Source organism: Schistocerca gregaria, chromosome 4, assembly GCF_023897955.1.
Source record: "Schistocerca gregaria isolate iqSchGreg1 chromosome 4, iqSchGreg1.2, whole genome shotgun sequence".
Classification (NCBI taxonomy): Eukaryota; Metazoa; Arthropoda; class Insecta; order Orthoptera; family Acrididae; genus Schistocerca; species Schistocerca gregaria.
This window is the reverse complement of record NC_064923.1, coordinates 391090751-391114648: the sequence shown is the minus strand read 5'-3', so window position 1 is coordinate 391114648 and position 23898 is coordinate 391090751. Positions and strand designations below refer to the sequence as shown.

Genomic DNA, 23898 nt, shown 5'->3' with positions numbered 1-23898 from the left:
CAGTATGCAGACTGCCACTGAAACACGGTCTCAAGACTTTTTTCTCACCACTTATTATGAACTGCCCATCAAACTTCTGTGATGTTTCAATGTAGATATAGAATTAGTATTTACACAGGGGGGAGGGGGAGGGGGAAAGAGAGAGGGAGAGAGGGGGGGATAGAGAGAGGGGTAGGGGGAGGGGGGAGGGAGGGAGGGAGGGAGGGGGAGGGGGAGAGAGAGGGGGGGAAGAGGAGAAGATGGGCTGATAGAAGATAAAACTGATACATACCTGGGCAATGCAGCTAGCTGACAATAAAACAATATGCAACATTTATTTTTAGCATTGTATAATTCTGCCTGTAGATTTGGGCGACTCTCAGTAACTACTGTAGGGATTTTGATTCAGTTTCCACTAATAGATAGACTGATTCATGAGGAATTTGTGCACATCACTACATATAATACACAAGTCGGCCATCTATAGACACACAATGCTAAAGAGTGTGAGGCTTCTAGTTTTATATAAATATTACAAGGAATAGCTAAACACTTTTTCATCTCATTAAGCTTGTATCTTTACTTTCTGTATAACCTTAATTTCTGTCAGGCCTGAGAAAGATGACTTATTATTGTGGTCTTCAATATGAACTCTGGTTCGATGCAGTACTCCATTATGGCCTATCCCCTGCAAGCCTCTTCATCTCTACATAAATACAATATTAACTACTGCAACTTACAGCCACTTGAACATGCTTCCTGTAGACAACGTTTGAGCTCCATCTACAATTTTTACCTCCCCCTCTAACATTACAAAACTGACAATTCCTTGATGGCTCACGATGTGTACTAGCAACCGATCCCTCCTTTCAGCCTAGTTTTGCCATCAGTTTCATCAGTGTGATTTGGTACCTCTTCAATAGCTATCAAATACATCCACCTACTCTTCACCATTCTTCTGTAGCACCACATTTCAAAAGCTTTTATTCCCTAACACTTACATTCAAAGTAGAAGTTAAAATAAATCTCTTTTTTGAAAAGATTTTACTGTTATTGCAAGTTCGATTTTGTTTCTTCTTTACTTCTATCATGATCTATTATTTTGCTAGTCAAATGGCAAAACTCATCTGTTACTTTCAATGTCTCTCTTCCTTATCATCTTTCCTTAGCGTCACCCCCTATAAGATTCCACTGTCTTTATTTTGTTTTTGATGATGCTCATCTAACAATCATTTTTCAAGACTCTATTTATTGCCTTAAGCTACTCTTCCAGGTCCTTTGCTGTGTGTGATAGAATTACAAAATCATCATCAAAGTTATTATTTTTTCTCCATGAACATTTTATTCCTTTTCAGAGTTTTTCTTTGCAAGGCTACAAAGCTGTCTCGTGTCCTTCTCAATTACTGCCTCCCTTCAATGTTCAACTCTTAACTGCAATATGGCTTCTGTATAAGTCGTAGATAATCTTTCAATACAGATAATTTCAGAATGTACGATTGTATTCCATGACAACATTAGCAACAACTTTTTATTCCACAATCATTCCTTAATTATTCCTATTTGATTTGGTGTTGTTAACCTGTGCACAACTAATAAGAAATTATATTCTTCCTGCCACTGCATATTTCTCTTTTCAAATTGTCTAACCTACCTGCCGGATTATAAGGATCAATGTTTCATATTCCAATTTGCCAAACACCAGATCTGTTTTTTTCTCATGACAACATCGTCCAGAACTGTTCTCGCCCAGTGATCCAAATGAGAAACTATTTTCTGACTGGAATATTTGGCTGAGGAAGATATCATTGTTATTAAAACATGTAGAACTGCACATTCTACGAAAATAATATGATTATAGTTTCCCATGGCTTTCAGCCATTCAAAGTAACCACATTGGCCAATGTTACAAGGCCAGAAAGCTATGAAATATGTAAATCCGACAAAGTTGTAATATATATATATATATATATATATATATATATATATATATATATATATATATATATAACAGAAAGAAACTTCCACATGGGAAAAATATATTAAAAATAAAGATTCCAAGACTTACCAAGCGGGAAAGCGCCGGCAGACAGGCACATGAACAAAACACACAAACACACACACAGAATTACGAGCTTTCGCAACTGGCAGTTGCTTCGTCAGGAAGGAAGGAAGGAGAGGGAAAAATGAAAGGGTGTGGGTTTTAAGGGAGAGGGTAAGGAGTCATTCCAATCCCGGGAGCGGAAAGACTTCCCTTAGGGGAAAAAAAGGACAGGTGTACACTCGCACACACACACACACATATCCATCCGCACATACACAGACACCTGTGTATGTGTATGTGCGGATGGATATGTGTGTGTGTGTGTGTGTGTGTGTGTGTGTGTGTGTGTGTGTGCGAGTGTACACCTGTCCTTTTTTTCCCCTAAGGGAAGTCTTTCAGCTCCCGGGATTGGAATGACTCCTTACCCTCTCCCTTAAAACCCACACCCTTTCATTTTTCCCTCTCCTTCCTTCCTTCCTGACGAAGCAACTGCCAGTTGCGAAAGCTCGTAATTCTGTGTGTGTGTTTGTGTGTTTTGTTCATGTGCCTGTCTGCCGGCGCTTTCCCGCTTGGTAAGTCTTGGAATCTTTATTTTTAATATATATATATATATATATATATATATATATATATATATATATATATATATATATATATATATATGCGGATGGATATGTGTGTGTGTGCGAGTGTACACCTGTCCTTTTTTCCCCCCTAAGGGAAGTCTTTCCGCTCCCGGGATTAGAATGACTCCTTACCCCCTCCCTTAAAACCCACATCATTTCGTCTTTCCCTCTCCTTCCCTCTTTCCTGAAGAAGCAACCATCGGTTGCGAAAGCTAGTAATTCTGTGTGTGTGTTTGTGTGTTTTGTTCATTGTGCCTGTCTGCCGGCACTTTCCCGCTTGGTAAGTCTTGGAATCTTTGTTCGATGGTTGCTTCTTCAGGAAAGAGGGAAGGAGAGGGAAAGACGAAAGGATGTGGGTTTTAAGGGAGAGGGTAAGGAGTCATTCCAATCCCGGGAGCGGAAAGACTTCCCTTAGGGGGAATAAAGGACAGGTGTACACTCGCACACACACACATATCCATCCGCACATACACAGACACAAGCAGACATATTTAAAGGCAAAGAGTAAGGGCAGAGATGTCAGTCGAGGCGGAAGTACAGAGGCAAAGAAGTTGTTGAAAGACAGGTGAGGTATGAGCGGCGGCAACTTGAAATTAGCAGAGGTTGAGGCCTGGCGGATATCGAGAAGAGAGGATATACTGAAGGGCGAGTTCCCATCTCCGGAGTTCGGATAGGTTGGTGTTGGTCATTCCCACACAGAAAGCGTCACAGTGTAGGCAGGTCAGTAGGTAAATCACATGGGTGCTTTCCCATGTGGCTCTGCCTTTTTATCGTGTGCACCTTCCGGGTTACAGGACTGGAGTAGGTGGTGGTGGGAGGGGGCGGTTGCAAGGGTGCATAATTTTGATGGTCCTTGCTCTTTTCTTCATCATAAGAAATAACATACATGAATAAAAAACAACTATACTGAAATCAGAAGAAGCAATTACTACTAAAGTTAAGAAATATTGACTGCTTAAAACTTTTCCACTGTGGTCGTGAATGCATGTCATGCTACAGCATTCCCCAAGTGCTGTGGGTATTTATATGGGTACCAGTTGTACTTTTCTACAGTGCTACAGAAGTCTGACTGCGTCTTGAGCTGCTGATCTCTCACTGCTGTGGATGAGTTACTCCCAAATCTCAGTGAATAAAACAGTTTCGAGTATTTATCATATACAACATATTTGCCTCACAGTGTGCTATCATTTGCAGAAAACTTCGTTTTGATATCTTGGGTAGGACAATTGTTATGACCACAAGATTTGCAATGTGCATGACTGTCTTTCAGATATGAAACCCAGTAACTCAAGAACGAAATGAGACATTATTCTGCTCTCAATTTAAATAAAATTTCAATCTTATGTATGTTTCATTTATTGCAATGTATGAGCTAAAATCTAACTGTGTGCAAAGCTTTTTTACATCCTCAAACTCTTTGAATTTTCATGCAAAAATTTACCCAATTTGATGCAGCACAGTAAGTATGACATAATGAAAAGAAATTCAGTCCTTTAATGAGGAAATATATCCAGCTGTAAGATGTACAAATATCAAACATTTTTACCAAAATTTTTTCGAAAAATCAAAAGATAAGTATTTCATACCGGCCGGAATCTGGTCTCTAGAACAGACACCGTTTTACTTAATTTTGATGGAGCACAGTAAGAATGATGGATAATGAAAAGAAATTCAGTTCTTTATTGAGTAAAGGTATCAGACTGTATGATGTGCTAAAATCAAACTGTTTCACTTAACAGTTTTTGAAACATTGAATGATAAGTACTTCACTTAAGCCAGAATGGTGTCTTTCAGCACAGGGACCAGCATTTGGCAAACAGTATAGTTATAACAAAAGCACCTCAGCATGGAATTCAAAGAGCTCATCTGTGGCAGTGAAAGGATTAATCTTTGTGCACTATGAGTACAAATAAAAACTGATACTAAAAAAATCAGGTTTCTTTTTCAGAATGATGCACATAAATGTCTCTATATCATCAACACTTACTGAAAAGATACAAACAAATTTAGTGATCTAAACTTAAAATATTCTACGTCATGGCAGTAATATATGATAAAAAATACATAAGTAAAAAACTGATAGACAAACCAGAGTATGTACCGTTGTAACTGCTTGTATGTGGTGGTGGTGAAACCATGGCTGCAGTAAGAGCCATGTTGTGTGAAGAGGATGTGAAAGCAGCCCCACATGGAGCCATGGGAGGGACATCGTCTGGTGGTTTTGGACCTGCAACCTGATGTGCAAAATGAAATTCTGTTATCATCTTTTGTACTGAAAATTATCAAGAACAGAAAGGTATACCTAACACAACAGGGGATATACACTAACATATTTTTAAAATAAATTTTGGCTAGCCATCCCTTAAAAAGCAAGTCAGCCCATGTAACAGCATTATTTTAGTCCAAAAACTCATAAATTTGCAAGGAAACTCTGTAGAAATACTACACATATTGGAATAAAAAATTATAAAAAAGTTAAATGTGTGGCAAGCTCAAAATTAGATTTTTCCTTGCTCTGCATAAGTCTGAGATAAAAGTTCATTGCAATACCCACTTCATGGGACAATAAAGGTTTAACCCTATTTCGATCACTGCTATAAATTTCCTAGTTCATGAAATAAATTATAGCACTACAAAATGACTTAGACGCAAAACATAGTAACACTAATAACAGCAATCAGAGAGATTTCTAACTGTTCAAATGTCATTTATGCATTTTTAGAATCTGCGCCTTTTGAAAAAGATTGTAGTCTAAGACAGTATGATAGGGCTAAATTCTGTATCATGTTTATTAAATGTTTTTTTAGTTACTTTGTGAACCTGTTAAACGTGTTGCAACACTCGAAAACTTATGCTCACAGAAATATACTGCAGCAATAAAGATAGGTGTAATTTCCAATTTCACCAACATTTTGACATTATAGGGAAACTCCCCATTGCACCCCACTCAGACTTACTGGTAAAATGGACCAGTATATTGTCCATCACAAACTGAATACAGATGAAACATGAAAACAGGCAGAAGGTATACTGAATTGTGAAAAATGAAGCAAAATAGAAACAGTGAACGGTCCAAGCAACATCAGTGAATCGCAAGAACTATGGCATCATGTTTGTGTGATCACAGTGTTGGACTCAAAGCGGGAGATCTGTGTTCAACCCTACCTCCCGCTTGCCTCCCCTCCGCCTTTTTTTTCCTCACAAAATTATGAACTTCCCGACAGGCCACTGACATGTCTGTTCTTCCGTGGTCTTGATAACTATTGTATTATACATTGGAACACATTACCATCGGAAGAAAAAATGACAAATTGTTAGAGCAGGTGAGATGCTGCATATACCTCTGACAGAAATGAAAACAACAATTAAATGGGTGTGAACCATGTTACAACAAAGGAATTCAAGAGTCAAAACTACCAAAATGGAACACAAGACTCATAACATGAGGTACTGTACAGAAAAAATAGGATGTACATATGTCTGGACATCCCTTCCTTACACCTTGCTGTTGCAAACAGATATTACCTACAACACAGATACAAATTTGAATATAATGGGGGTTAGTGAGGCACAGTCTACTGGCTGCACCCCTTGTTAGAACTGATGACTATACAGGATGAGGCAGCTAAGTCATAACATCCCTTGACTCTCCCCAACCGTAATAGAGACAAAGATGCCATTTGGACAGTGAACTGCAGGGACAGGGGCTACTTAAGTACATCACATTTCATGTTTGTGCTAGTTTTCATTACAGAGATATGTCGCCATCTTTGAATTTTTTAAATGGAACTCTATGTTAAATTTAAGCGTAATGTGATGGACTTACAAAGATGGTTTCAAATATGTGTATATCATAATATTTAGGTGAATAGTTTTTGAGACACAGATATGTTCTCGTATTGTGTTTGTCCTTCGAAGCGGTGTTGTCCAATGCACCCTTTCCTGTTGACCACTGAGGAACTAAACAGGGAAGGCATTGTTTTCCTGCTTCTCGATAATGCCGCAAGGTGAAGCACGAGGTAGCTGGAGAGAAGGGTATAAATGTGCCGCTGGGGTAATGAGACGTCACATTTTCTTGGAGTAGACATGTACACCAACGAAGAAAAGTTAGATATGCTTCTAGTGTATGGTGAAAGCAGAAGAAATGCTGGTAGAGCAATAAAGCAATATGGAGAGCTGTATCCTCATTGTGAGCGTCCTATGTGCCAGCTTCTTGCACGCATTTGCAAGAAACTACTTGAATCGGGGTCATGGAATGCCATACAGCGGACAAGGCAGAAAACTGCAACTGGCGAGGAACATGAAGAGGATGTTCTAGCATTGGCACGTAATGACCTACTGTTTCGTCACAATGTATTGCCTCGGAATGTGGTGTAAGTCAGAGAGGTGTCCCACGCATATTGCACCGACATAGATTTCACCCTTTTCACCTCTCATTACATAAAGCACTCTTCGGTGTGGATCTCGAATGGCGCCAGGAATTTTGCCGGCTTGCTCTGCAGAGCCTACGAGACGATCCAACGTTTATTCAACAGGTGCTTTTTACTGATGCAGCGACGTTCACCAACCACGGTAATGTGAATTTGCAAAATATGCATTACTGGTCAATAGAGAAACCGCATTGGCTACGACAGGTACAGCATCAGCAACCATGAAGTGTTAACGTGTGGTGTGGCATCGTCACAAAAGTCATTGTGGGGCCGTACGTCACTCCAGGTATACTAAATGGCAAATAACTATGCACAGTTCGTGCCCAGCGTTCTGCCCATTTTGCTGGAAGAGGTACCACTAAGTATGCATCAGTGCATGTGGTTCCAACATGACGGCTGTCCTGCTCACTCTTCCCATGTGGCTACAGAGCTGTTAAATGAAAAGTTCCCGGATTGTTGGATAGAACAACTTCCTGAAGTGAAGTGGCCAGACCTGTCTTCTGATTTGACCCCTCTTGATTTTTTTATGTGGGGAGCAATCAAACATAAAGTGTATGCTCAAATACCAACCACGTCAGATGATATGAAGCAACATATCATCGAAGCGTGCACTGATATCTCATGTGACACCCTCGCAGCCATTCACAAATCATTCGAACGGCGACTACAAATGTGCATTGCAGCAGAGGGGAAGCATTTTGAGCACATGCTTCAGTAAAGTTTTGTATCAAGTACAGTATGTATTTTGTATCTTAGTGTACATTTGCTTTGTATTGTGATCAATAGTAAATATTTTCAAATAAAAAACAAATATGTACAAAATAATTGTATCCAATAAGGGCCTCCTCATTTACATTTGTATTTCTGTTACTTAAAATGTATTAACATCTTGTAGTACTTTAATACTATATGTTGTCTACTATTTTGGTATCACAGTTGTCAAATAACTGAATAATATTTGCATCACATCATCAGTTAATTTTTGCACAAAATATCGCAGTATGTCTCACGATTGTCAGGTAAATGGACGTATTTGTGCAAGGACGGACTCGTGACATTTCATGTACTCTACACAACAGGAAAGGTACAACTGGACAACATTGCTTCGAAGGACGAACAACGTTTCATGTACTCTACACAACAGGAAAGGTCGCACTGGACAACACCGCTTCGACTGATGAACACGCAATGAGAACACATCTGTGTCTCAAAAGCTATTTGCCTAAATATTACGACATACACATATTTGAAACCGTCTTTTTAAGCCAATCATATTACGATAAAATTTAACATCAGGTTCCATTAAAAAAAAAAAAAAAACCAAAGATGGCCTCATATCTCTGTAATAAAAATTGCACAAACATAAAATGTGGTGTATTCAAGTAGCTCGTGTCCCTGAAATTCACTGTCCAAACATCATAGTTGTATCTATTACGGTTGTGGAGATACCAAGGGGTGTTATGACTTAGCTGCCTCAGCCAGTATAAGCCACAGCGCAAGCCTCTTCCAGCCACTTCTGTGTTGTCTGTTGTATGTGCTTTGTCTCTTGTGTGTTTAAGCTTTCTCATGCGCTAAAGTTCCACTGTTCTAGGGTCAGATCACTTTGGTGATGAGAATGGAATTTGACTCTGCATTTTCTACTTTAGTCATTGGTCCTTTGAGTTTAATTTCCGTGGAGGCAGTTATTAATTTTCCTCTCATGCAACAGCATGTGCTGACAGTTACTACGACTACATCAGCACAACATGCAGCCCCGCCAACAAAATATTCGCTGCTGTTCCCTGCATAGCAGGAGACTGGGACACTTATGGAAAATGCCTGCGACAAAATTTCCGTGCAACTGGGGTAAGAGGCATAAACTTGTGGAAGGCACTATATATATATATATATATATATATCACCTCACGTGTATCAGCTGTTGTGTCAGCTTGGCCCTTACAAGAACCTTCAAGTCTTTCTATGATCAGATGTATGAGTTTCTTTCTACCTATCAAGATTCTTTCTACCCATCACTGTCAATGTACTCACATTATTGCTGCTTTGCTGCTTATATGGAGTTTTACCCTTGCCACAACAGTTATACAGAGCGTGCGCACAGAACTACATAGACAGTCATCATCATAATTTTGTGACAAGTGTTATAAGGTATCCACGCGGATCAAATGGTTCAAGATGCAATTGTACGTCTTGCTCCTACAAGGGAAGTTCAATAGTGGGTTCCACTGTGTGCAAATCCCATGCTTACAGAAATATTAAACATAGCTCCGTCATTTGAAGTTTCATGCGCTGCAGGTAATCAGATAGAAGCCTGTAAATTTAAGAAATCAGTTCCTCACACCCCTCCCAGCCTTCAGTCAGTTCACAAGGGAATGGAGAAGCTACTGCAGCAGTCCAACAGATATTTCAATGTCATAGAGGTAATCATCAATTGTGACAACAATCAGTTCATGTCACAACATCAACAGCCTCATGCTCTGCTGCATTCATGCACATACTGTTTCATTCAAAATGAATGTACCATGTGCACTGAGTGCTTGGCAACATATAAAAGGGCCCATAAAAAAGGGACGCACTGCTTCTGTGTGTAGCTCCCTTCAGAACCTCACCGAGGATGAAAGGAACATGGATGTGAACAGTGCGTCAGCAGACATGGTGTTTCCAAGTAAGATATACACTGAACAGTTTTCTGCAGCTGTGACTTACAAGGCTGTCGTTGTTCTTTATCATTCCTAGTTATGTGAAACGCGTACACTGTAAATCGGTTTGGTTTGGACTCTTTTAAACTATTTGGATTCTCCATCGATGACGAAGAGCATTTGCTTTCTGATCAATTTCCATAACAACAGTTAGATGCTCTCTGTGCCAAATTTTCCTGTTTATTTTCTCCAGGAATGCGTAATGCAACAGAATTTTAGGCTCACATTATGATGAAATAGTCCGCCAGCTTTTTTTTTTATTTTTATTTTTAAATTCAGGCCCACCCAGTGCTGGTAACTAACAAGTTGAACTGAAAGCAGAATTAGACCATCTTCAATACCTTTATGTTATTCAACCTATTTCTTTCAGTGAATGGTCAACACCACTGGTGATGGTATTTCTACAGGTAAATTACACCTTTACAATGGTTTAACAAAATCAATTAATGGCAAGTCAACCATTGATACGTATCCTTTACCATTTCCTGATGAGCTGCTAGCAAAATTATTGGGAGGCCACTACTTTTCAAAGACTGTCTTAGCAATGCATATTTCCAGCTGCTGCTATACTAGGAATCTAAACACTTTCTAGTTATCAATACACGATTTGGGCTTTATCAATTCCAGTTTTTACCTTTCAGTGTGACAAGTGCACCAACTATTTTTCGTCTATTTTTAGAGTGACACATTGCAAAAGTTCCAGGCTACATCAACTATTTAGATGACACACTAGTGTCTGGCACCTCCACAGAGGGACATTTGCAGAACCTGTGTGTGTTTGTTTTTTGTTTTTAGAGGCTGCAGGTTTAAAGTACAATTTGGACAAGACACAATTTTTTCAACCCTCTATTATTTATTTATTATATATTATTATATGAATGCATGGTGTCTGTTCTTTTGAACATATCTGAAACAACAGACACCACACAGAATTAGCAGCTCATTAGCATTATTGATGCTACTGTCACGTTGCCACACTCCATGTCTGTCAAGAAATTACATGCATTTTTAGGCAAAATTGCATACTACCACAAATTCATGCCAGGTGCTGCTACTCTGGCGCAACCACTCCATGCATTATTATATAAAGATGTTCCTTTCCAAAGGTCCTCGGCTTGTGACTGGGCATTCAAGTTGTTGAAATCTCAGCTGCAGGTCATTTTTCAGCCAGGTCACGACCATGTGCACACCTCAGATCAGCTGCCTTGTCATCCTTGCTCATAAGTATATGGACAGATCAGAACGCCCTACTGCCTATGTCTCTAAAACCTTAAATTCAGCGAAATAGCTTTATTCTCAGATAGAGAAAAAAGTTTTAGAGATTATGTTTGCTTAAAAAAAATTAATGTTTTCCTAAACGGGTCTAAGTTTCACCTGATCACAGACCACAAATCACTGGTATCTCTTTTTAACCCTTTGGCGTCCTGGCCAGTCAAAACCACACATCACTCACAGTGGTAGGCTCCTTTCCTGTCATGATACAATGAGATACATTTTTGACCCACAACACTACATACAAAGGCTGACACCTTATCGCGTTCGTCAATTTGTCCAGATCCAGAATTTGATAAAGAGGAACTGCTTTGTTTTCATTTAGACATGGAAACTAAAAATGTTGTTCATGGTTTTCTTATTACTAGCACTAAAATTGCAGCCATGATGGCCACTGATCCAGTTTTGTGTCAAGTTGTTTCTTTTGTGCAATATGGTTGGCTGGATAAACTTCGAGGCCCTTCTTCTGACCCTATAAGAAATTATTTTGTGTTATAAAACCATCTTTCTGTTTGAGATAGAGTTCTGCTGTTATCTAGGGAGGACACTGCTTCCCAGATTGTAGACCCATCTGCCCATCAGTGTGAGGTTATGTGTTCATTACAAGGGGTGTGTCATGTAGAAAAGTGGTAGCATGCAGACATGTCTTTTGGCCAGGGATTAATGGGGAAATAGTATAAGTTGTTGCAGCCTGTCCACAGTGTGCCACCCACCAGACAGCAACACTGTGCATCTTTGTCGCCATAGCCAACTTCATAGCAGCCTTGGGAATGAATTCCTGTACATTTTGTGGAACCTTTTTTGAATTTCTAATAGCTTCTTGTGATTTAAGTAAATTCTAAGTTTCCAGATGTGTCTACTTCTGCAGTGACAACAATTGTATCTCTGCAAACAATTTTTGCAATGGAAGGTTTCATGTATATATTAGTTATGGACAATGGCCCCCAGTTGTATCTCAGGAATTTGAAGATTTCTATAAAAAAAGTGATGTTCATCAAGTTACGCCTCCTCCTTTCCATCCACAATCAAACTAGGAAGCAAAACTACTAGTATGAACATTTAAGACTCAAATGAAAAGATAGGTTTCGGATGTGTCCCTGAAATGGCTCTTGATTGGTTTCTCAGTTCTTATAGGTTTACCCCTGTTGGACATAAAGATCCAGTAGACTTGTTGCATGGCTATCAGTGCTAGACTCTGCTACATCTGCTTTAGCCAATGCCAGGACATCTGTTGACACCAGCTCCACAATTCTCCTGATGTTGAACAGTTGTCTGGGCTCACAGTTTTGGCCACTGACTGAAATGGGTGCCGGTGCAGTACCATCGAGAGTCACCATGGCCGATGACTCTGCGTCATCTGCACTGCTGAGGGTAGGTTGTCGCGACACTTTAACCAGCTATGACCTCACATGAGCAGCTTTGCACTGCGCGTGCCTCCATCACCCTAGCATCCTCTGCCTACCTATCTGTCTCCTACACTGTGCCCAGTGGCCTTACATTCTCAGTCACTGGTGCCGGTGCCTTTGCAACTGTCTTCTCTACTGTGGATGCCCCTTCTTTTGTCGGAGGCTGAGGCTGGACCCCGCCTCCTACGCTGTCGCAGTCAACACCTCCACTGCTGCCGCATCCATCGCAGCCTGCATCACATCTTCATTGCAAGCTCCTTCATCAGGGTTGGACTTGGACATGGAGATGGAAGCCGTGCCAGTGTTGCCTGTCCTACTGTATGGTCTCTCACAGGGAGGTGGGCACCGCACCTGTCCGCAATCGCACCACTTCCTACACTACGTACCGGTAGCGGCATGTTGCATGAACATCGACCAACTTTGATGATACAAGAAATGGACGTGAGCATAGGGCTCTCTTCTTTGTGAAGGAAGAGGAGTGCTGTAACTATCAAATTTCAGTGTTTCCTGCTTCACAGTTCGGGTGTGAAGTCTGTGCTTGATTCAGCCACTAGAGGCCACTGGGCCTATCGGTTGCACTCCCCATTAGAACTAATGATTATATGGGCCGGAGCACAAGGATCCACTGGCCACTTGTGTGTTGTCTGTTGTGTGCAATTTGCATCTTGTGGTTATGCTTTTTCATGTAAAAATGTTACAGTGTTCTTGTGTTAGAGCAAAAGAAGTTGAAATCATAGGTACCTTATGTACTTATATGCTACTGAGTATCTCAAAGGGTTTTCACAGAAGTGTCACATGGACTTCTGTAGTTGCTGTGAAAGTTACATATTACTCGAACCAAAAATCTATGAAACTAAATATAAATATTTGGTTCATATGATGAGTTCCAAAACCACACCAGAACATATTTTCAAAAACATAAAGAATTTAATGTTTCAAATGTGTCAGTTTAAAGGCATAAGAAAATGGCAGTTCTCTCATAGTTAATACCTTTTTACTCATGAACTTAGTTATGTGTAGGTACTGCCATACAGAATTCATATGACCAAATAAATTTCAAAAACTGTCTTTCATAATGAAAATGGTAAAAAAAAAGAAAAAAAACACACAAAAATCCAATTTAGAAACTTTCCTTTTATCAAGCTATAAAACAAGAGAAAGGACAAAGAAGAAGAAGAAGAAGAAAGAGAAGAAGAAGAAGAAGAAGAAGAAGAAGAGGAGGAGGAGGAGGAGGAGGAGGAGGAAGGAAGGAAGGAAGGTGGCAAGATGTTATCTAATAAACATTACTAGTAGACTTTGTACTTAAAATTGGTCAATACAACTATCAAAACTCACCGTTTGAAGGAGAGGATGAGTCGAATAAGCAGCTGGGGGATAATGTGAGTGAGGTGGCGGTGGTGGGAAAACAGCTGCTCCATGTCCTGGTCCAGTGCCATGACCTGGAGATGAAAAGGCGCATGGTACAGTAGCAGCTGTAGGATACAGGGCAACAGATGCTGGACCCACGTATGGTGCAGCTTCTGAGTAGCGAAATGGTGGTACATCCGTCAATGCACAAGGTGGATATGGACCATAAGCACTGCCAGTAGGATCACTGTTCAGAGCAGATAGTTCATCATGTCGTCCTGCACCCCCACCAGGGATGTCACAACTGACTGATGCCGGGTCTTCACGTTGTGATGAGCACGTTGATGAAGTAAGCGATGATGTTGATGATCTCCTGTTTGGTATCATCTCTGAATCTGACCACTTTGAGCGTGCCCGTAGTTCAGCATACGGTGCAGGCTCATACACAGAGCCAGCCCCACTGGGTGGAACCCATCTCTCATCTGCCTGACCAGGACCTGGTCCCCCGCGTCCTCCATGTCCAGCACCTTCACATCCAGGCAACGACGTTTCTCCTTCTGGACACTCATACCCATAGCTGTCAGGATAAGTTGGTCGTGGTTGTGTTCTAGAAGGATCAGGGTTTTCTGTGGGTGGTTGGAGGAGGAGATCATTTGTCTGCAGTTCAGAAGTGGATTGCGGTGTTTGTGGAGGAGGAAGTGGTTGCGGTGGTGGGAGTGAAGAAAGGAGAGGTTGTGGCTGAGGCAATGTTTGACTTATTGGTTCAATTTCCTGAACATTAACTCCATGCGAATGCTCAACTGAGATCAAGGAGTCATCTGAGTGGGGTGTAGGTGTAAGTGGTGGAGGTGGAGGCGGTGGTGGCAGTGATGGAGGCTGTGGTAGAGGTGATGGCGGCGGCGGCGGTGGTGGTGGCGGTGCTGCTGGTGTTGGTGGTGGAGGTGGTTGTTGTTGTGGTTGTTGTTGTTGTTGCTGCTGCTGCTGCTGTTGCTGCACTGGTACAGCTGATGGCAGTGGTTGTGAAGGTGGTGGTAGAGATGGTACTGGTTGTGATGGCGGTGGTGGTAATGTTGCTGGTGGTTGCTGTTGCTGTTGCTGTGGCTGTGGAGGTGGAGTAGATGTTGGAGGTGGTGGTACTGGTGTCATGGGTGGCGGCGGCGGTGGTGCTAATGGACGTGGTGACGCAGTATCTCGAGAAACTTGTGCAGGTGTTGACTCAGCAACAGAACCTGTTTCTGGCTGACCAGCAGTTGATTTTTTGGCATAGTCCAAACGCAATTTTTCCACAAGGTTCAAAGTTTCACGGGCGCTATCCTCTTTAGAGTCTTCCTTGAACAAAAATTCATTACTAAAAGAGAAAGATAATGGAGCCCGCATCATCTCATCTGGATCACGTGGAATTCCAAAACCATCATCTGCTGTTTCATCAACTGCCAAAATGTCATTCTCAAAATCAAACAGTTCAGCAACCCCTGGGTCCTTTGATGGCTGTTGGGGTGAAAATATGGATCTCTGTGGATGCTGGGAAAGAGAAGAATTTAGAGATGGTGTTCTTGAGGAAATTCTGCGTGTCTCTACAGGTGGAACACTTGCAACAGTTGATTCTTGATCATCTTGAACTGTGTCTGAACTACAGGTCCTTTCAGGTGGAGCTGGAACAGTTGCTAATGAGTCAAAACCACTTGAATTTCTTATCACGTGATCACTGTTCTGATTCTTGTTACAAATAAGTTTTTCATCCAATTCCTCTTCTTTTGCTAACTTTTCACTTTGAATTTTTGGCGTCACATCTTCTTTATGAATTACATTACTTTCATTTTTAGGTTTGTCATGTATCACATCAGAAACAGATTCAACAGTGACTGGTATTCCCTTAATATCTTTTATTTCAGACAGGCACTGAACTTCAGTTACATTAACATCTGGTACTACTTCACACGAAGGTGCTGCATCCACTGGCTCCGCTTTAGGACCATTCATTTTAGTTTCCAGACTGCTATCAGGATCACTCAAAACACTTACTTCTTTCTTCCTACATCTGGGTATTTGTTTTGACTTTTTCTTCCCCTTTTCTTCATCAGCAGTTTCTGTAACACTTGGAATGCCTATTTCAGTAACTCCTGTCTCTAACAGATTGCAGTTATCATTCTTTGGAAAGATTTCCTTATCTCCATTCTTAGTGAAAAGATCTTTCTCTGCTTTCTTAATGACTGAATCATTTTCTCCATTCTTCTGCTTTTTATCAATGCTGTCTGCAATGACAGAATTCACTTTAGAGCTTTTATTTATTATTTCTTTTCCTTCAATAACATCAGGAACTGAAACTTTCTTTGCACTCTCTAAATCACTGGTTTCCTTACTTTTATTTACATTTCTAGGTGACATCTCTCGTGGTGACGGTTTCTTAGTCTCCCGTGACACAGAAAGCTTTTCTTTGACCATTGATAGAGATTCTCTGACGGGAGTTTTCTCCTTTGAAACATTCGTTTCCAACTTCTCTTCCTTAATTGGTAAATGCTTCTCTTGACTTTTTGGTGGGGATTTGTTTTTCACAGACAGTTCTTTTGGAAGTTCTTTATTAATGGGATGATCCGTATCTTTTTCAGACTCTTCATCTACCTTCGAACCAAAGAGTTTTTCAATTTTATCCCGTTTTTCCAAGAGTTTGTCTAAAGAACTTTTTGATGTTTTCCTTCCAATTGGATCTCTCTCTGCCTTTCTCTGAGCAATTTCTCTTTCGAGTTTGCTCGCCAATGACTCCCGTTCAATTTTCTTGCTTGGCTGGTCATCTGTACTTTTTATGTTACTGGAAATCTTTTTGGTATTTTTCTTAACCTCTTCAGATACTTCAGTATCTAATGGTTTTTCTTCTGCTTTCGAAGCTTGCTTGAGCGGAGATTTGGTGGAGGTGTCGCAGGTCTTTTGATGGAGCGTATCATCTGAACGTGCTTCAAGGCTGCTGGACAAATTGATAACTTGACTGTACAGTTCTGTATCTTCAGCCCCATCTCCTGGTTTTCTCTTCCTTGCTTCTGTTGTCGTGTTAGACTGTTCCTTTTTAGGACTGAGCTGCTGTACCGCCGCAGATATGGGCGTGGACTCGGAAGCTCGCGAAGTACCCTTGGTGCAAGGTCCTTCGCTTGATGAGATTGTTTCAACGGATGGTTTGATGGGATGGTCCAACCCTGATGAGATCCCAGGCGTATTTCCTGCCCTGACATCAGTATCTCTGAGTCTATTACTGTTTTCAAATTTCTGGGTGCTGCTGCTGCTGCTTGTGGTAGTAGGAACGGTGGTGGTGGTTGTGGTGGCTGCGTTGGAGGTGGTTGTGGTGGAGGTGCTTGTGGTGGTAGTGGTGCTTGTGGTGGCAGTGGTGCTTGTAGTGGTGGTGATGGTGGTGGTAGTGGTGGTGGTGGTGGTTGTCCCTGTTGTGATCTCTGACCCTTTTGCTCTTGATTTTTCTGTCTCAGTATTCGGCGGCTGAAATACAAGTTCAGGCCGCCCGTCGGAAGTTTTAAGCTTCTTGTCAGGCGCCTTCTTGAATTTCCTGCTACCGATTGTGAGCTCAGAGTCTGCATTATTTCTTCCACTGCCATGGACTTGAGTCTGTTCACCTTTGAGTGAGGCCTTGATATTAGACTTTGCATCCTTCGCCTTTTCTGTCTCAACCTCACTGTCTGAGTCAGCTGATCCAGAGGAACTGCTGCCACTACCGGATCCAGATATAGAATCTGAGGACTGGTCTTCCTTGTTGAGAAAGGGCCGGTCCTCAAGAGATTCCCTTACATTCTTTTTATCAGAAACAGATGCAGATTTCTTAACACCACTCTCACCCTGCTTTTGCACAGATGGGATACTGTCTAAAGAACTCCTCTTGTCATTAGATTTAGTGTTCCTTTCCCTCTTTACAATTCTAGATGGAGCTTTAGGTTTTGTGTCTGTGTCTTCTTCACTTTCTGAGCTGCACGATGAATCTGATGACGAAGACGAAGACGAGGAAGAGGAGACGGCATCTCTACTTTTCGAAACACTTTTACTTCTCTCAAGGTGTTTTGCTTCCCCAGTTTTGCTTTCCACCAATTTGTTTTCTACACTTTTTACAATTTTCTGCTTGTCATTTTCATCCTTCTTGAATTTTGTACTTTCTTGTTCCTTCTTCACTTTAGTTGAATCTGTAACGTCCTTCTTCACCTTTGAAGCATCTGCTTCAGGTTCAGTGGTTGGTTTAGTCATGCCACTTTTAATGTGTGCTGCCGCTTTCTTAGCCGCCTGCCTTTGAGGAACATAGGCCAAAATTTCTTGAGCCTCACCTACATCTTTCTCAAAATCATAGATATCTCCTGTTTTCCCTTCTTTACCAGATTTTGACTCCTTTATTTCTTTACCTTTGTGTTTTGTTTTAGGCTTATTCTTGGGTTCCTCAATTACTGGTGGAGATGTCTTAACAAGGTCTTGCTGTTCAGTACTAGTCTGCTCTTTAGGTCTCCCTTGCGAACAACGAATACTTTCAGTTGCTTTCTTGGCTGCTTGCCTTTGAGGTACTATTAGTTCTGTAGGATCAAATTCCTTCTTTACTGGTGTAGTAGATTTGGAAGGTTCCTTGCCTTTGGAAATGGTCCCTTCTGAAGTAGATCCACCAACTACCTCGCGGCTCCCTTTTTTGTTCACAGATGGAGTAGCTGTCTTTGAACGTTCTGTACCATTTTCAAGTGCTGGACGGCTGGCTTTGGCGTGTGATGAGAACTCTTTGACAGCTGCCTTGGTGCGCAAGGGGTGTGCCTGTTGCCGACCTCCATCCGAATCTGTATCCGAGTAGATATCCGGCGCACGGGCACGGGAGTGGGCAGGCACTGGAAGCAATTCGTCACTACTCGAACCTGAGCCTGCTGACGGTGATCTAGAACCGGAGCCTGAGCCCGATGCTGAACCTCCGGATCCCGAACCGGAAGCCGACGGTGTTGCTGACTTTGGGGTATCCGTTTCGTGCCGCCTCTGACGTGCACGTGTTCTTTCACTAGGTTGCACGGGTCGCCGTTCTTCATCACTAGAGCTGTCCCGTGTGGTTCCGGTACGTGAAGTGACTGCTGAGGCTTTAGAAGTGGGGCGGCCTTTAACCTTCGGTCGCTCTCTGACTGAAAGACTTTTGCGGGTACGATTGCTGGTAGTCTTGCGTTCTGCTGGAACTTTCCTGTAAACAGACAACGCAGTTTATTTTAAGATTTTGAAACAACAGACAAAGTATTTTACTTTGAAATTTTGACATTCACTAACATGTGGTGTGACTGCAAACAGTGAATAAATCTAAAATGAGGCCCAGAGTACAACTACAATGAATTTCAATAATTATAATGGTACAAATAAGATGGTCATATTTAAAGAAAATACCCAAGCTACTTTTGCAGGTATTTTAAACTATATGATATTTAACCATTGTGATAGGTCAGAAAGTGACTACATGCCTGGAGCATACGAGAGATTTTTTTAAAGGTCTGGTGGGCAATGAAATTAAAACCACAGTGAAAACCGAAAGAAGCCTTGAGTATATGCGTCCTGCAGCGTGTCTCATCCGCCCATCACATTTGTCAGTACTGAGCATGTAGTGAGCACGTTAACATACCTAGAACAATATTGTCTCCTGTGAAGTGTGTGCTGTCAGTCACTTCTTCTTGCTGAAGGGCACAACACAGCCAAAATTCGTTAACAAATGAGTAATACGTATGGCAAAACTTCCATGAGAGACAACAAAGTGTGGTAATAGTGCAGAAACTTTGAAGGAGGACATACAGACATTCACGGTGCATGTGATTAGGGAAGAAAGCAAGTGTCAATGGATGATCTGGTTTAGCGTGTGGATCAGACAATTTAAGAAAATTGTGGTTCTCAAGATGCTGTCCAACAATCACAAAAAACAGCAAATGGGCACCACATCAACATTTCTCCAGTGCTATCACAATGAAAGAAATGATTGTTGAATGAAATTCTTACTGGGGACGAGACTCGGGTGCATTTCAAAAATGGAGAAATAAAACTGCAATCCAAACAGTGGATACATCCTCATTTCCTCAGTAAACCAAAAAAGTGCAAGCAAAAGTGATCCAGCTGTAAGTCTGAGTCTAAAAAGGAGTTTTGTTGGTGCTATTCACGGAACATGGCATATCCATCACTGCAGCCTCATATAGCATCTCTCATGAAGATCTGGGAAAGGCAATTCAGAACAATCAAAGAGAATGTTGCTATCAGGCATTGGTCTACTTCATGAGAATGCTCAGCTGTACACTGCAGCTGCAACAAAGACACTCCTACAGCCCAGCCTTGGCTCCCTCTGATTTTCATCTCTTTACTCGGATGAAACACTGGCCAGAAAGATAGCATTTTGGCACAATTAAGAAGCTGCAGATTAGCACAGAGAAATGGCTGAAAGCACAAGCGGCTGCCATCTATGATGAGGGTATTGAAAATTTGGTACCATGCTATGACAAATGTCTTAAGCTGTATTGGTGACTATGTACTGGAACTACAGTAACTGGAAGGTATAGCTACATGTTGCAAATAAAACAGTTTGATTTTCAGTATGGTTTCCATTTTACAGCCGTTCAGACATTGAGGCAGGGGGTGCCAAGTGACAATAGCCCTAGTAGTTTTAAGAGAAACTTACAGCGGCCTGGATTATTAAATGAAATGTTGAAAGTGTTTATAATGAAAAATAATACAATTCATAAACTTCATGTCTTCATTCTCCTCTCCACTTCTGATTCTGAACTTCTGTGCAGAGTTTTTTATTCTTACATTACGTCTATAAAAAACTATCTCAGAATGACATTATTACTACAACCCAACATTAAATAAAAAATGTTTTTTAACGGTTCCAAGGCTCCCCTATGGACACAACATAGCCAAATTAGAATTTTTTGGATGCTCTCTTTTTGTGTGAAGAAATCTGAGCAATGTGAAAAATCAGATGGAAAAGACTAATGTTAAGCAGTAATGTAAAGGAAAAGTTTACTGAACTACAAATGAACACCTAAGTGTTAAGATCAAAGGACATAAATCACGTAATTATTGGAAAAATAATATGAGAGTTTCTGGATATGGTGTTGTCTTTCTTTACAAGCAACTTTTCAGCTGCACTATACCTGAATGAACATTTATACCGCCTGGAGGGTGGGTGGGTGACTCTCTCAAAAGACAAGGTCAGATATCAATGTTACTTGTTACATGTACACACCATCATCGGGTATGTAAATGAGTAGAGTTGCAATTCTTTGCGACATGGAGAATGGCCACTCAAGTGCATTAGTGTCATATATGTTGTTACCGAGTCTGGCAAGGTATATAAGGGGCATAAACAGCATCAGATTCCAACTGACCACAGTACATGTATGGCAAAGAAATGCTGTATAGTCATGGAAGAAAGTGTTATCAGTACCTGAAGAGTTTGGAAAGGGCCTCAATCTGGGTATCTATTTGGCTGGAGGGTCTAAATGGGCAATATCCAGATTTGTGGGGCATTTGGATGTGACAGTGGTCCGATGTTGGAGTGTACGGAAACATGCGGACAAGAAATGTCACGGTTCTGGTCAACCACATCTGAACACCACATCTGTTATACTGTGCATGAAACAAACATGGTAACACCTTCACATCCATATTTGCCATCCAAGAACAAGTAATGGACTCCTTGCAACATCCTACATCAACGGTCAGAGACTTGCAGTGCCCAGATTATGGAATTTCCATCCCAGATGTAGGCTGCTGTTAACGCAACACAAATGCCTACATTTGGAATGGTGCCTTAGCTGGGGTGCATGGATGCTAATGAATGGTGTCACATAGCATTTAGTGATGAACCATGGTTCTCCGTTACTCCAGATGACCAATGTCAGGAAATATGGCGGTGAACTGTAGAGAGGTCATATTCTTCCAGTTTTTCTGGACAGATATAACGGTGTTACTCCTGGGATCATGGTGTGTGTAAGCATCAGGAACACTGATGGCACAACGGTACATTATGGGTATCCTGTGTCCACATGTGTTGACTCTCATGCGACATTATCATCATAACATTTTCCTATAGGACAATACTAATCTACACACGCCTCATATCTCTATGAATTGTCAGCATGATGTTGAGGTCTCCAGATCTGTCCCCAGTAGAACACCTGTGGGACTGGCTCAGACATCAACTCTGTCCCAGTGACAGTACCCCGACTATCAAGGACAAGTTATAAAACTTGTGTGTAACCTTGTCTCATGAGTGGATACAACACCTTTACGACAACCTTTCCAAGTGAGCTAGAGCATACATTATGCCAGAGGGTATGCAATATACAATGACACATGGGATCATACTGCAAAGTTCTTTATAAATTTAACTCGATTTTGTTATCACACACTCTGTCAACCTATGAAGTTTCATTTCATTCCCTCTTCCCCTACTAAGTGCTTCAATTTTTTCGTCACGCAGTGTAGTTGTGCAACAGGCACAACTTCATGGTCACTAAACAATTATTTGAATGATGTGCTCAGAATGTAGGTTTTTTTCCCAGAAACTTAGGAAGCTCAAAACACTGAAGTTGCAGTTGGAAAGAATGTAGCTCAAATACCAGGCCACCCTAATGAATTTTAGTAATTTTTTTCCACAAATTACTTCAAGTACAGGGGAGAAAAATTTCTCAAAAGGGTCATGACTGTTCCCTTCTATTGTCCTTAATTGAGCACATTTCATCTCTACTGATTTAGACATTGACTAAACATAAGAGCATTAAATATACTTCATAAAAATATTTAGTTCACAGAAGTGTGTTATTCTTCTATAGTAACAATACTGCTGATAACATCTGTCCAAGAAGAGAATGAGTGTCACAATGTTCTCCATCATTCACAGCAAGGAAAAAACCCCAGGTAACTTATTAATGGAACATTTAAGAAGATATACTCACAAAAATAACGTGAAAAACCAAAATATCTTTGAGGAAGACATATACTGTTAGTTTAACCATATACCCATATCTGTACTGCTCAGGCAACACTTGAAACCACTGAAAAATCCAATTAAGGGGTTGTAGTAACTCTGCCTTTTAGCCTAATAGACTCCTGTTAACACAACTCTGTTCTTTTTCATCTGGTCTATATACTGACAATGGCCTGGCCCAATGTGACATGTCGAAACTCTTCTACCCTACTTTGCAGATGTAGAACACAGATTATGATAACTCGCACTGCTGGTAACACAGAGACCAGCAGATTGAAACAGGCACTTCCAGAGGTAAATGACAGCAGACATCACGAAGTGAACGAATAACCAAAACAAGTCAGGAATGTAGAAAAGGCATCTTAAGCATATACAACAATCCAATCCAAATCACAAACATAAATCAGGCAAAATCAAAACTCTACTATTAAATGGTGCATAACTAAAGGCTTCAGTGACTAGCCAGAGACTGGCTCACCATACCTGGGCTGCAGTATTTAGCAGTAACATTCGTCAGAGTTTGGCGCCAACTTGCTTGCAGCAGCGGCTGTCTTGTGAGGGTATGAGAAGTGACTGTCACCTAGAGCCCAAGTATTTCTGGCATGTTCTCCCTACTGATACTTAGTATAAGAGGGGAATCCGAATCTGTGGGATACTAAAGAAATCTGCCTTGCTGTTTTTGTAAAGAAAGAACATGCCAACAAAAATGCACTGACAAAATTTTGGCTAAGATGCACTTCAAATACTCTAAAATGTTGAAAATAGGCCACCAGGGGGCTGGAGAAAGGTAAAACCTTACAGGGCTGTAGCAGACTGTGCATACGCAGCACAGGGGCGCATTTCTTAGCTGCTGATGTATCAGTACACAAATAACACAACACAACCTGAGTGTAGTTTGTAACTGTGAATTTCAGTTTAAACTGACAGATTTTTTGACACAATTGTTCACTGTTACTATTCCCTCAAATCTGCAACTCATTTAATAGCCGTAACTGTCACTGGTTACTTCTGTAAATTTGGTACATGTTAATAATAGATACAAAAGTGAATAAATATTCATTGTGTTTCCTTCATATATGCTTGGTAATAGCATCTGTCTTTATGCTGGTTCCAGAGATAACAGTAATGTG

The 23898-nt window shown here is 41.0% G+C and overlaps 1 protein-coding gene across 3 annotated transcripts in view; it reads right to left on the bottom strand.

The window, feature by feature from the left end:
- LOC126268196 (PHD finger protein rhinoceros) overlaps window positions 1-23898 on the bottom strand; it is a 199618-nt gene that overhangs the window by 44784 nt on the left and 130936 nt on the right. For 2 of the 3 annotated variants that reach the window (XM_049973814.1, XM_049973813.1), the window contains exons 15-16: window positions 13786-18985; window positions 4736-4880 (exon numbers count right to left, since the gene is read on the bottom strand). In XM_049973814.1, coding sequence (XP_049829771.1) covers window positions 4736-4880; window positions 13786-18985 — 5345 coding nt within the window. The remainder of the gene's footprint in view (window positions 1-4735; window positions 4881-13785; window positions 18986-23898) is intronic. The other variant, XM_049973815.1, reaches the window with a different exon arrangement.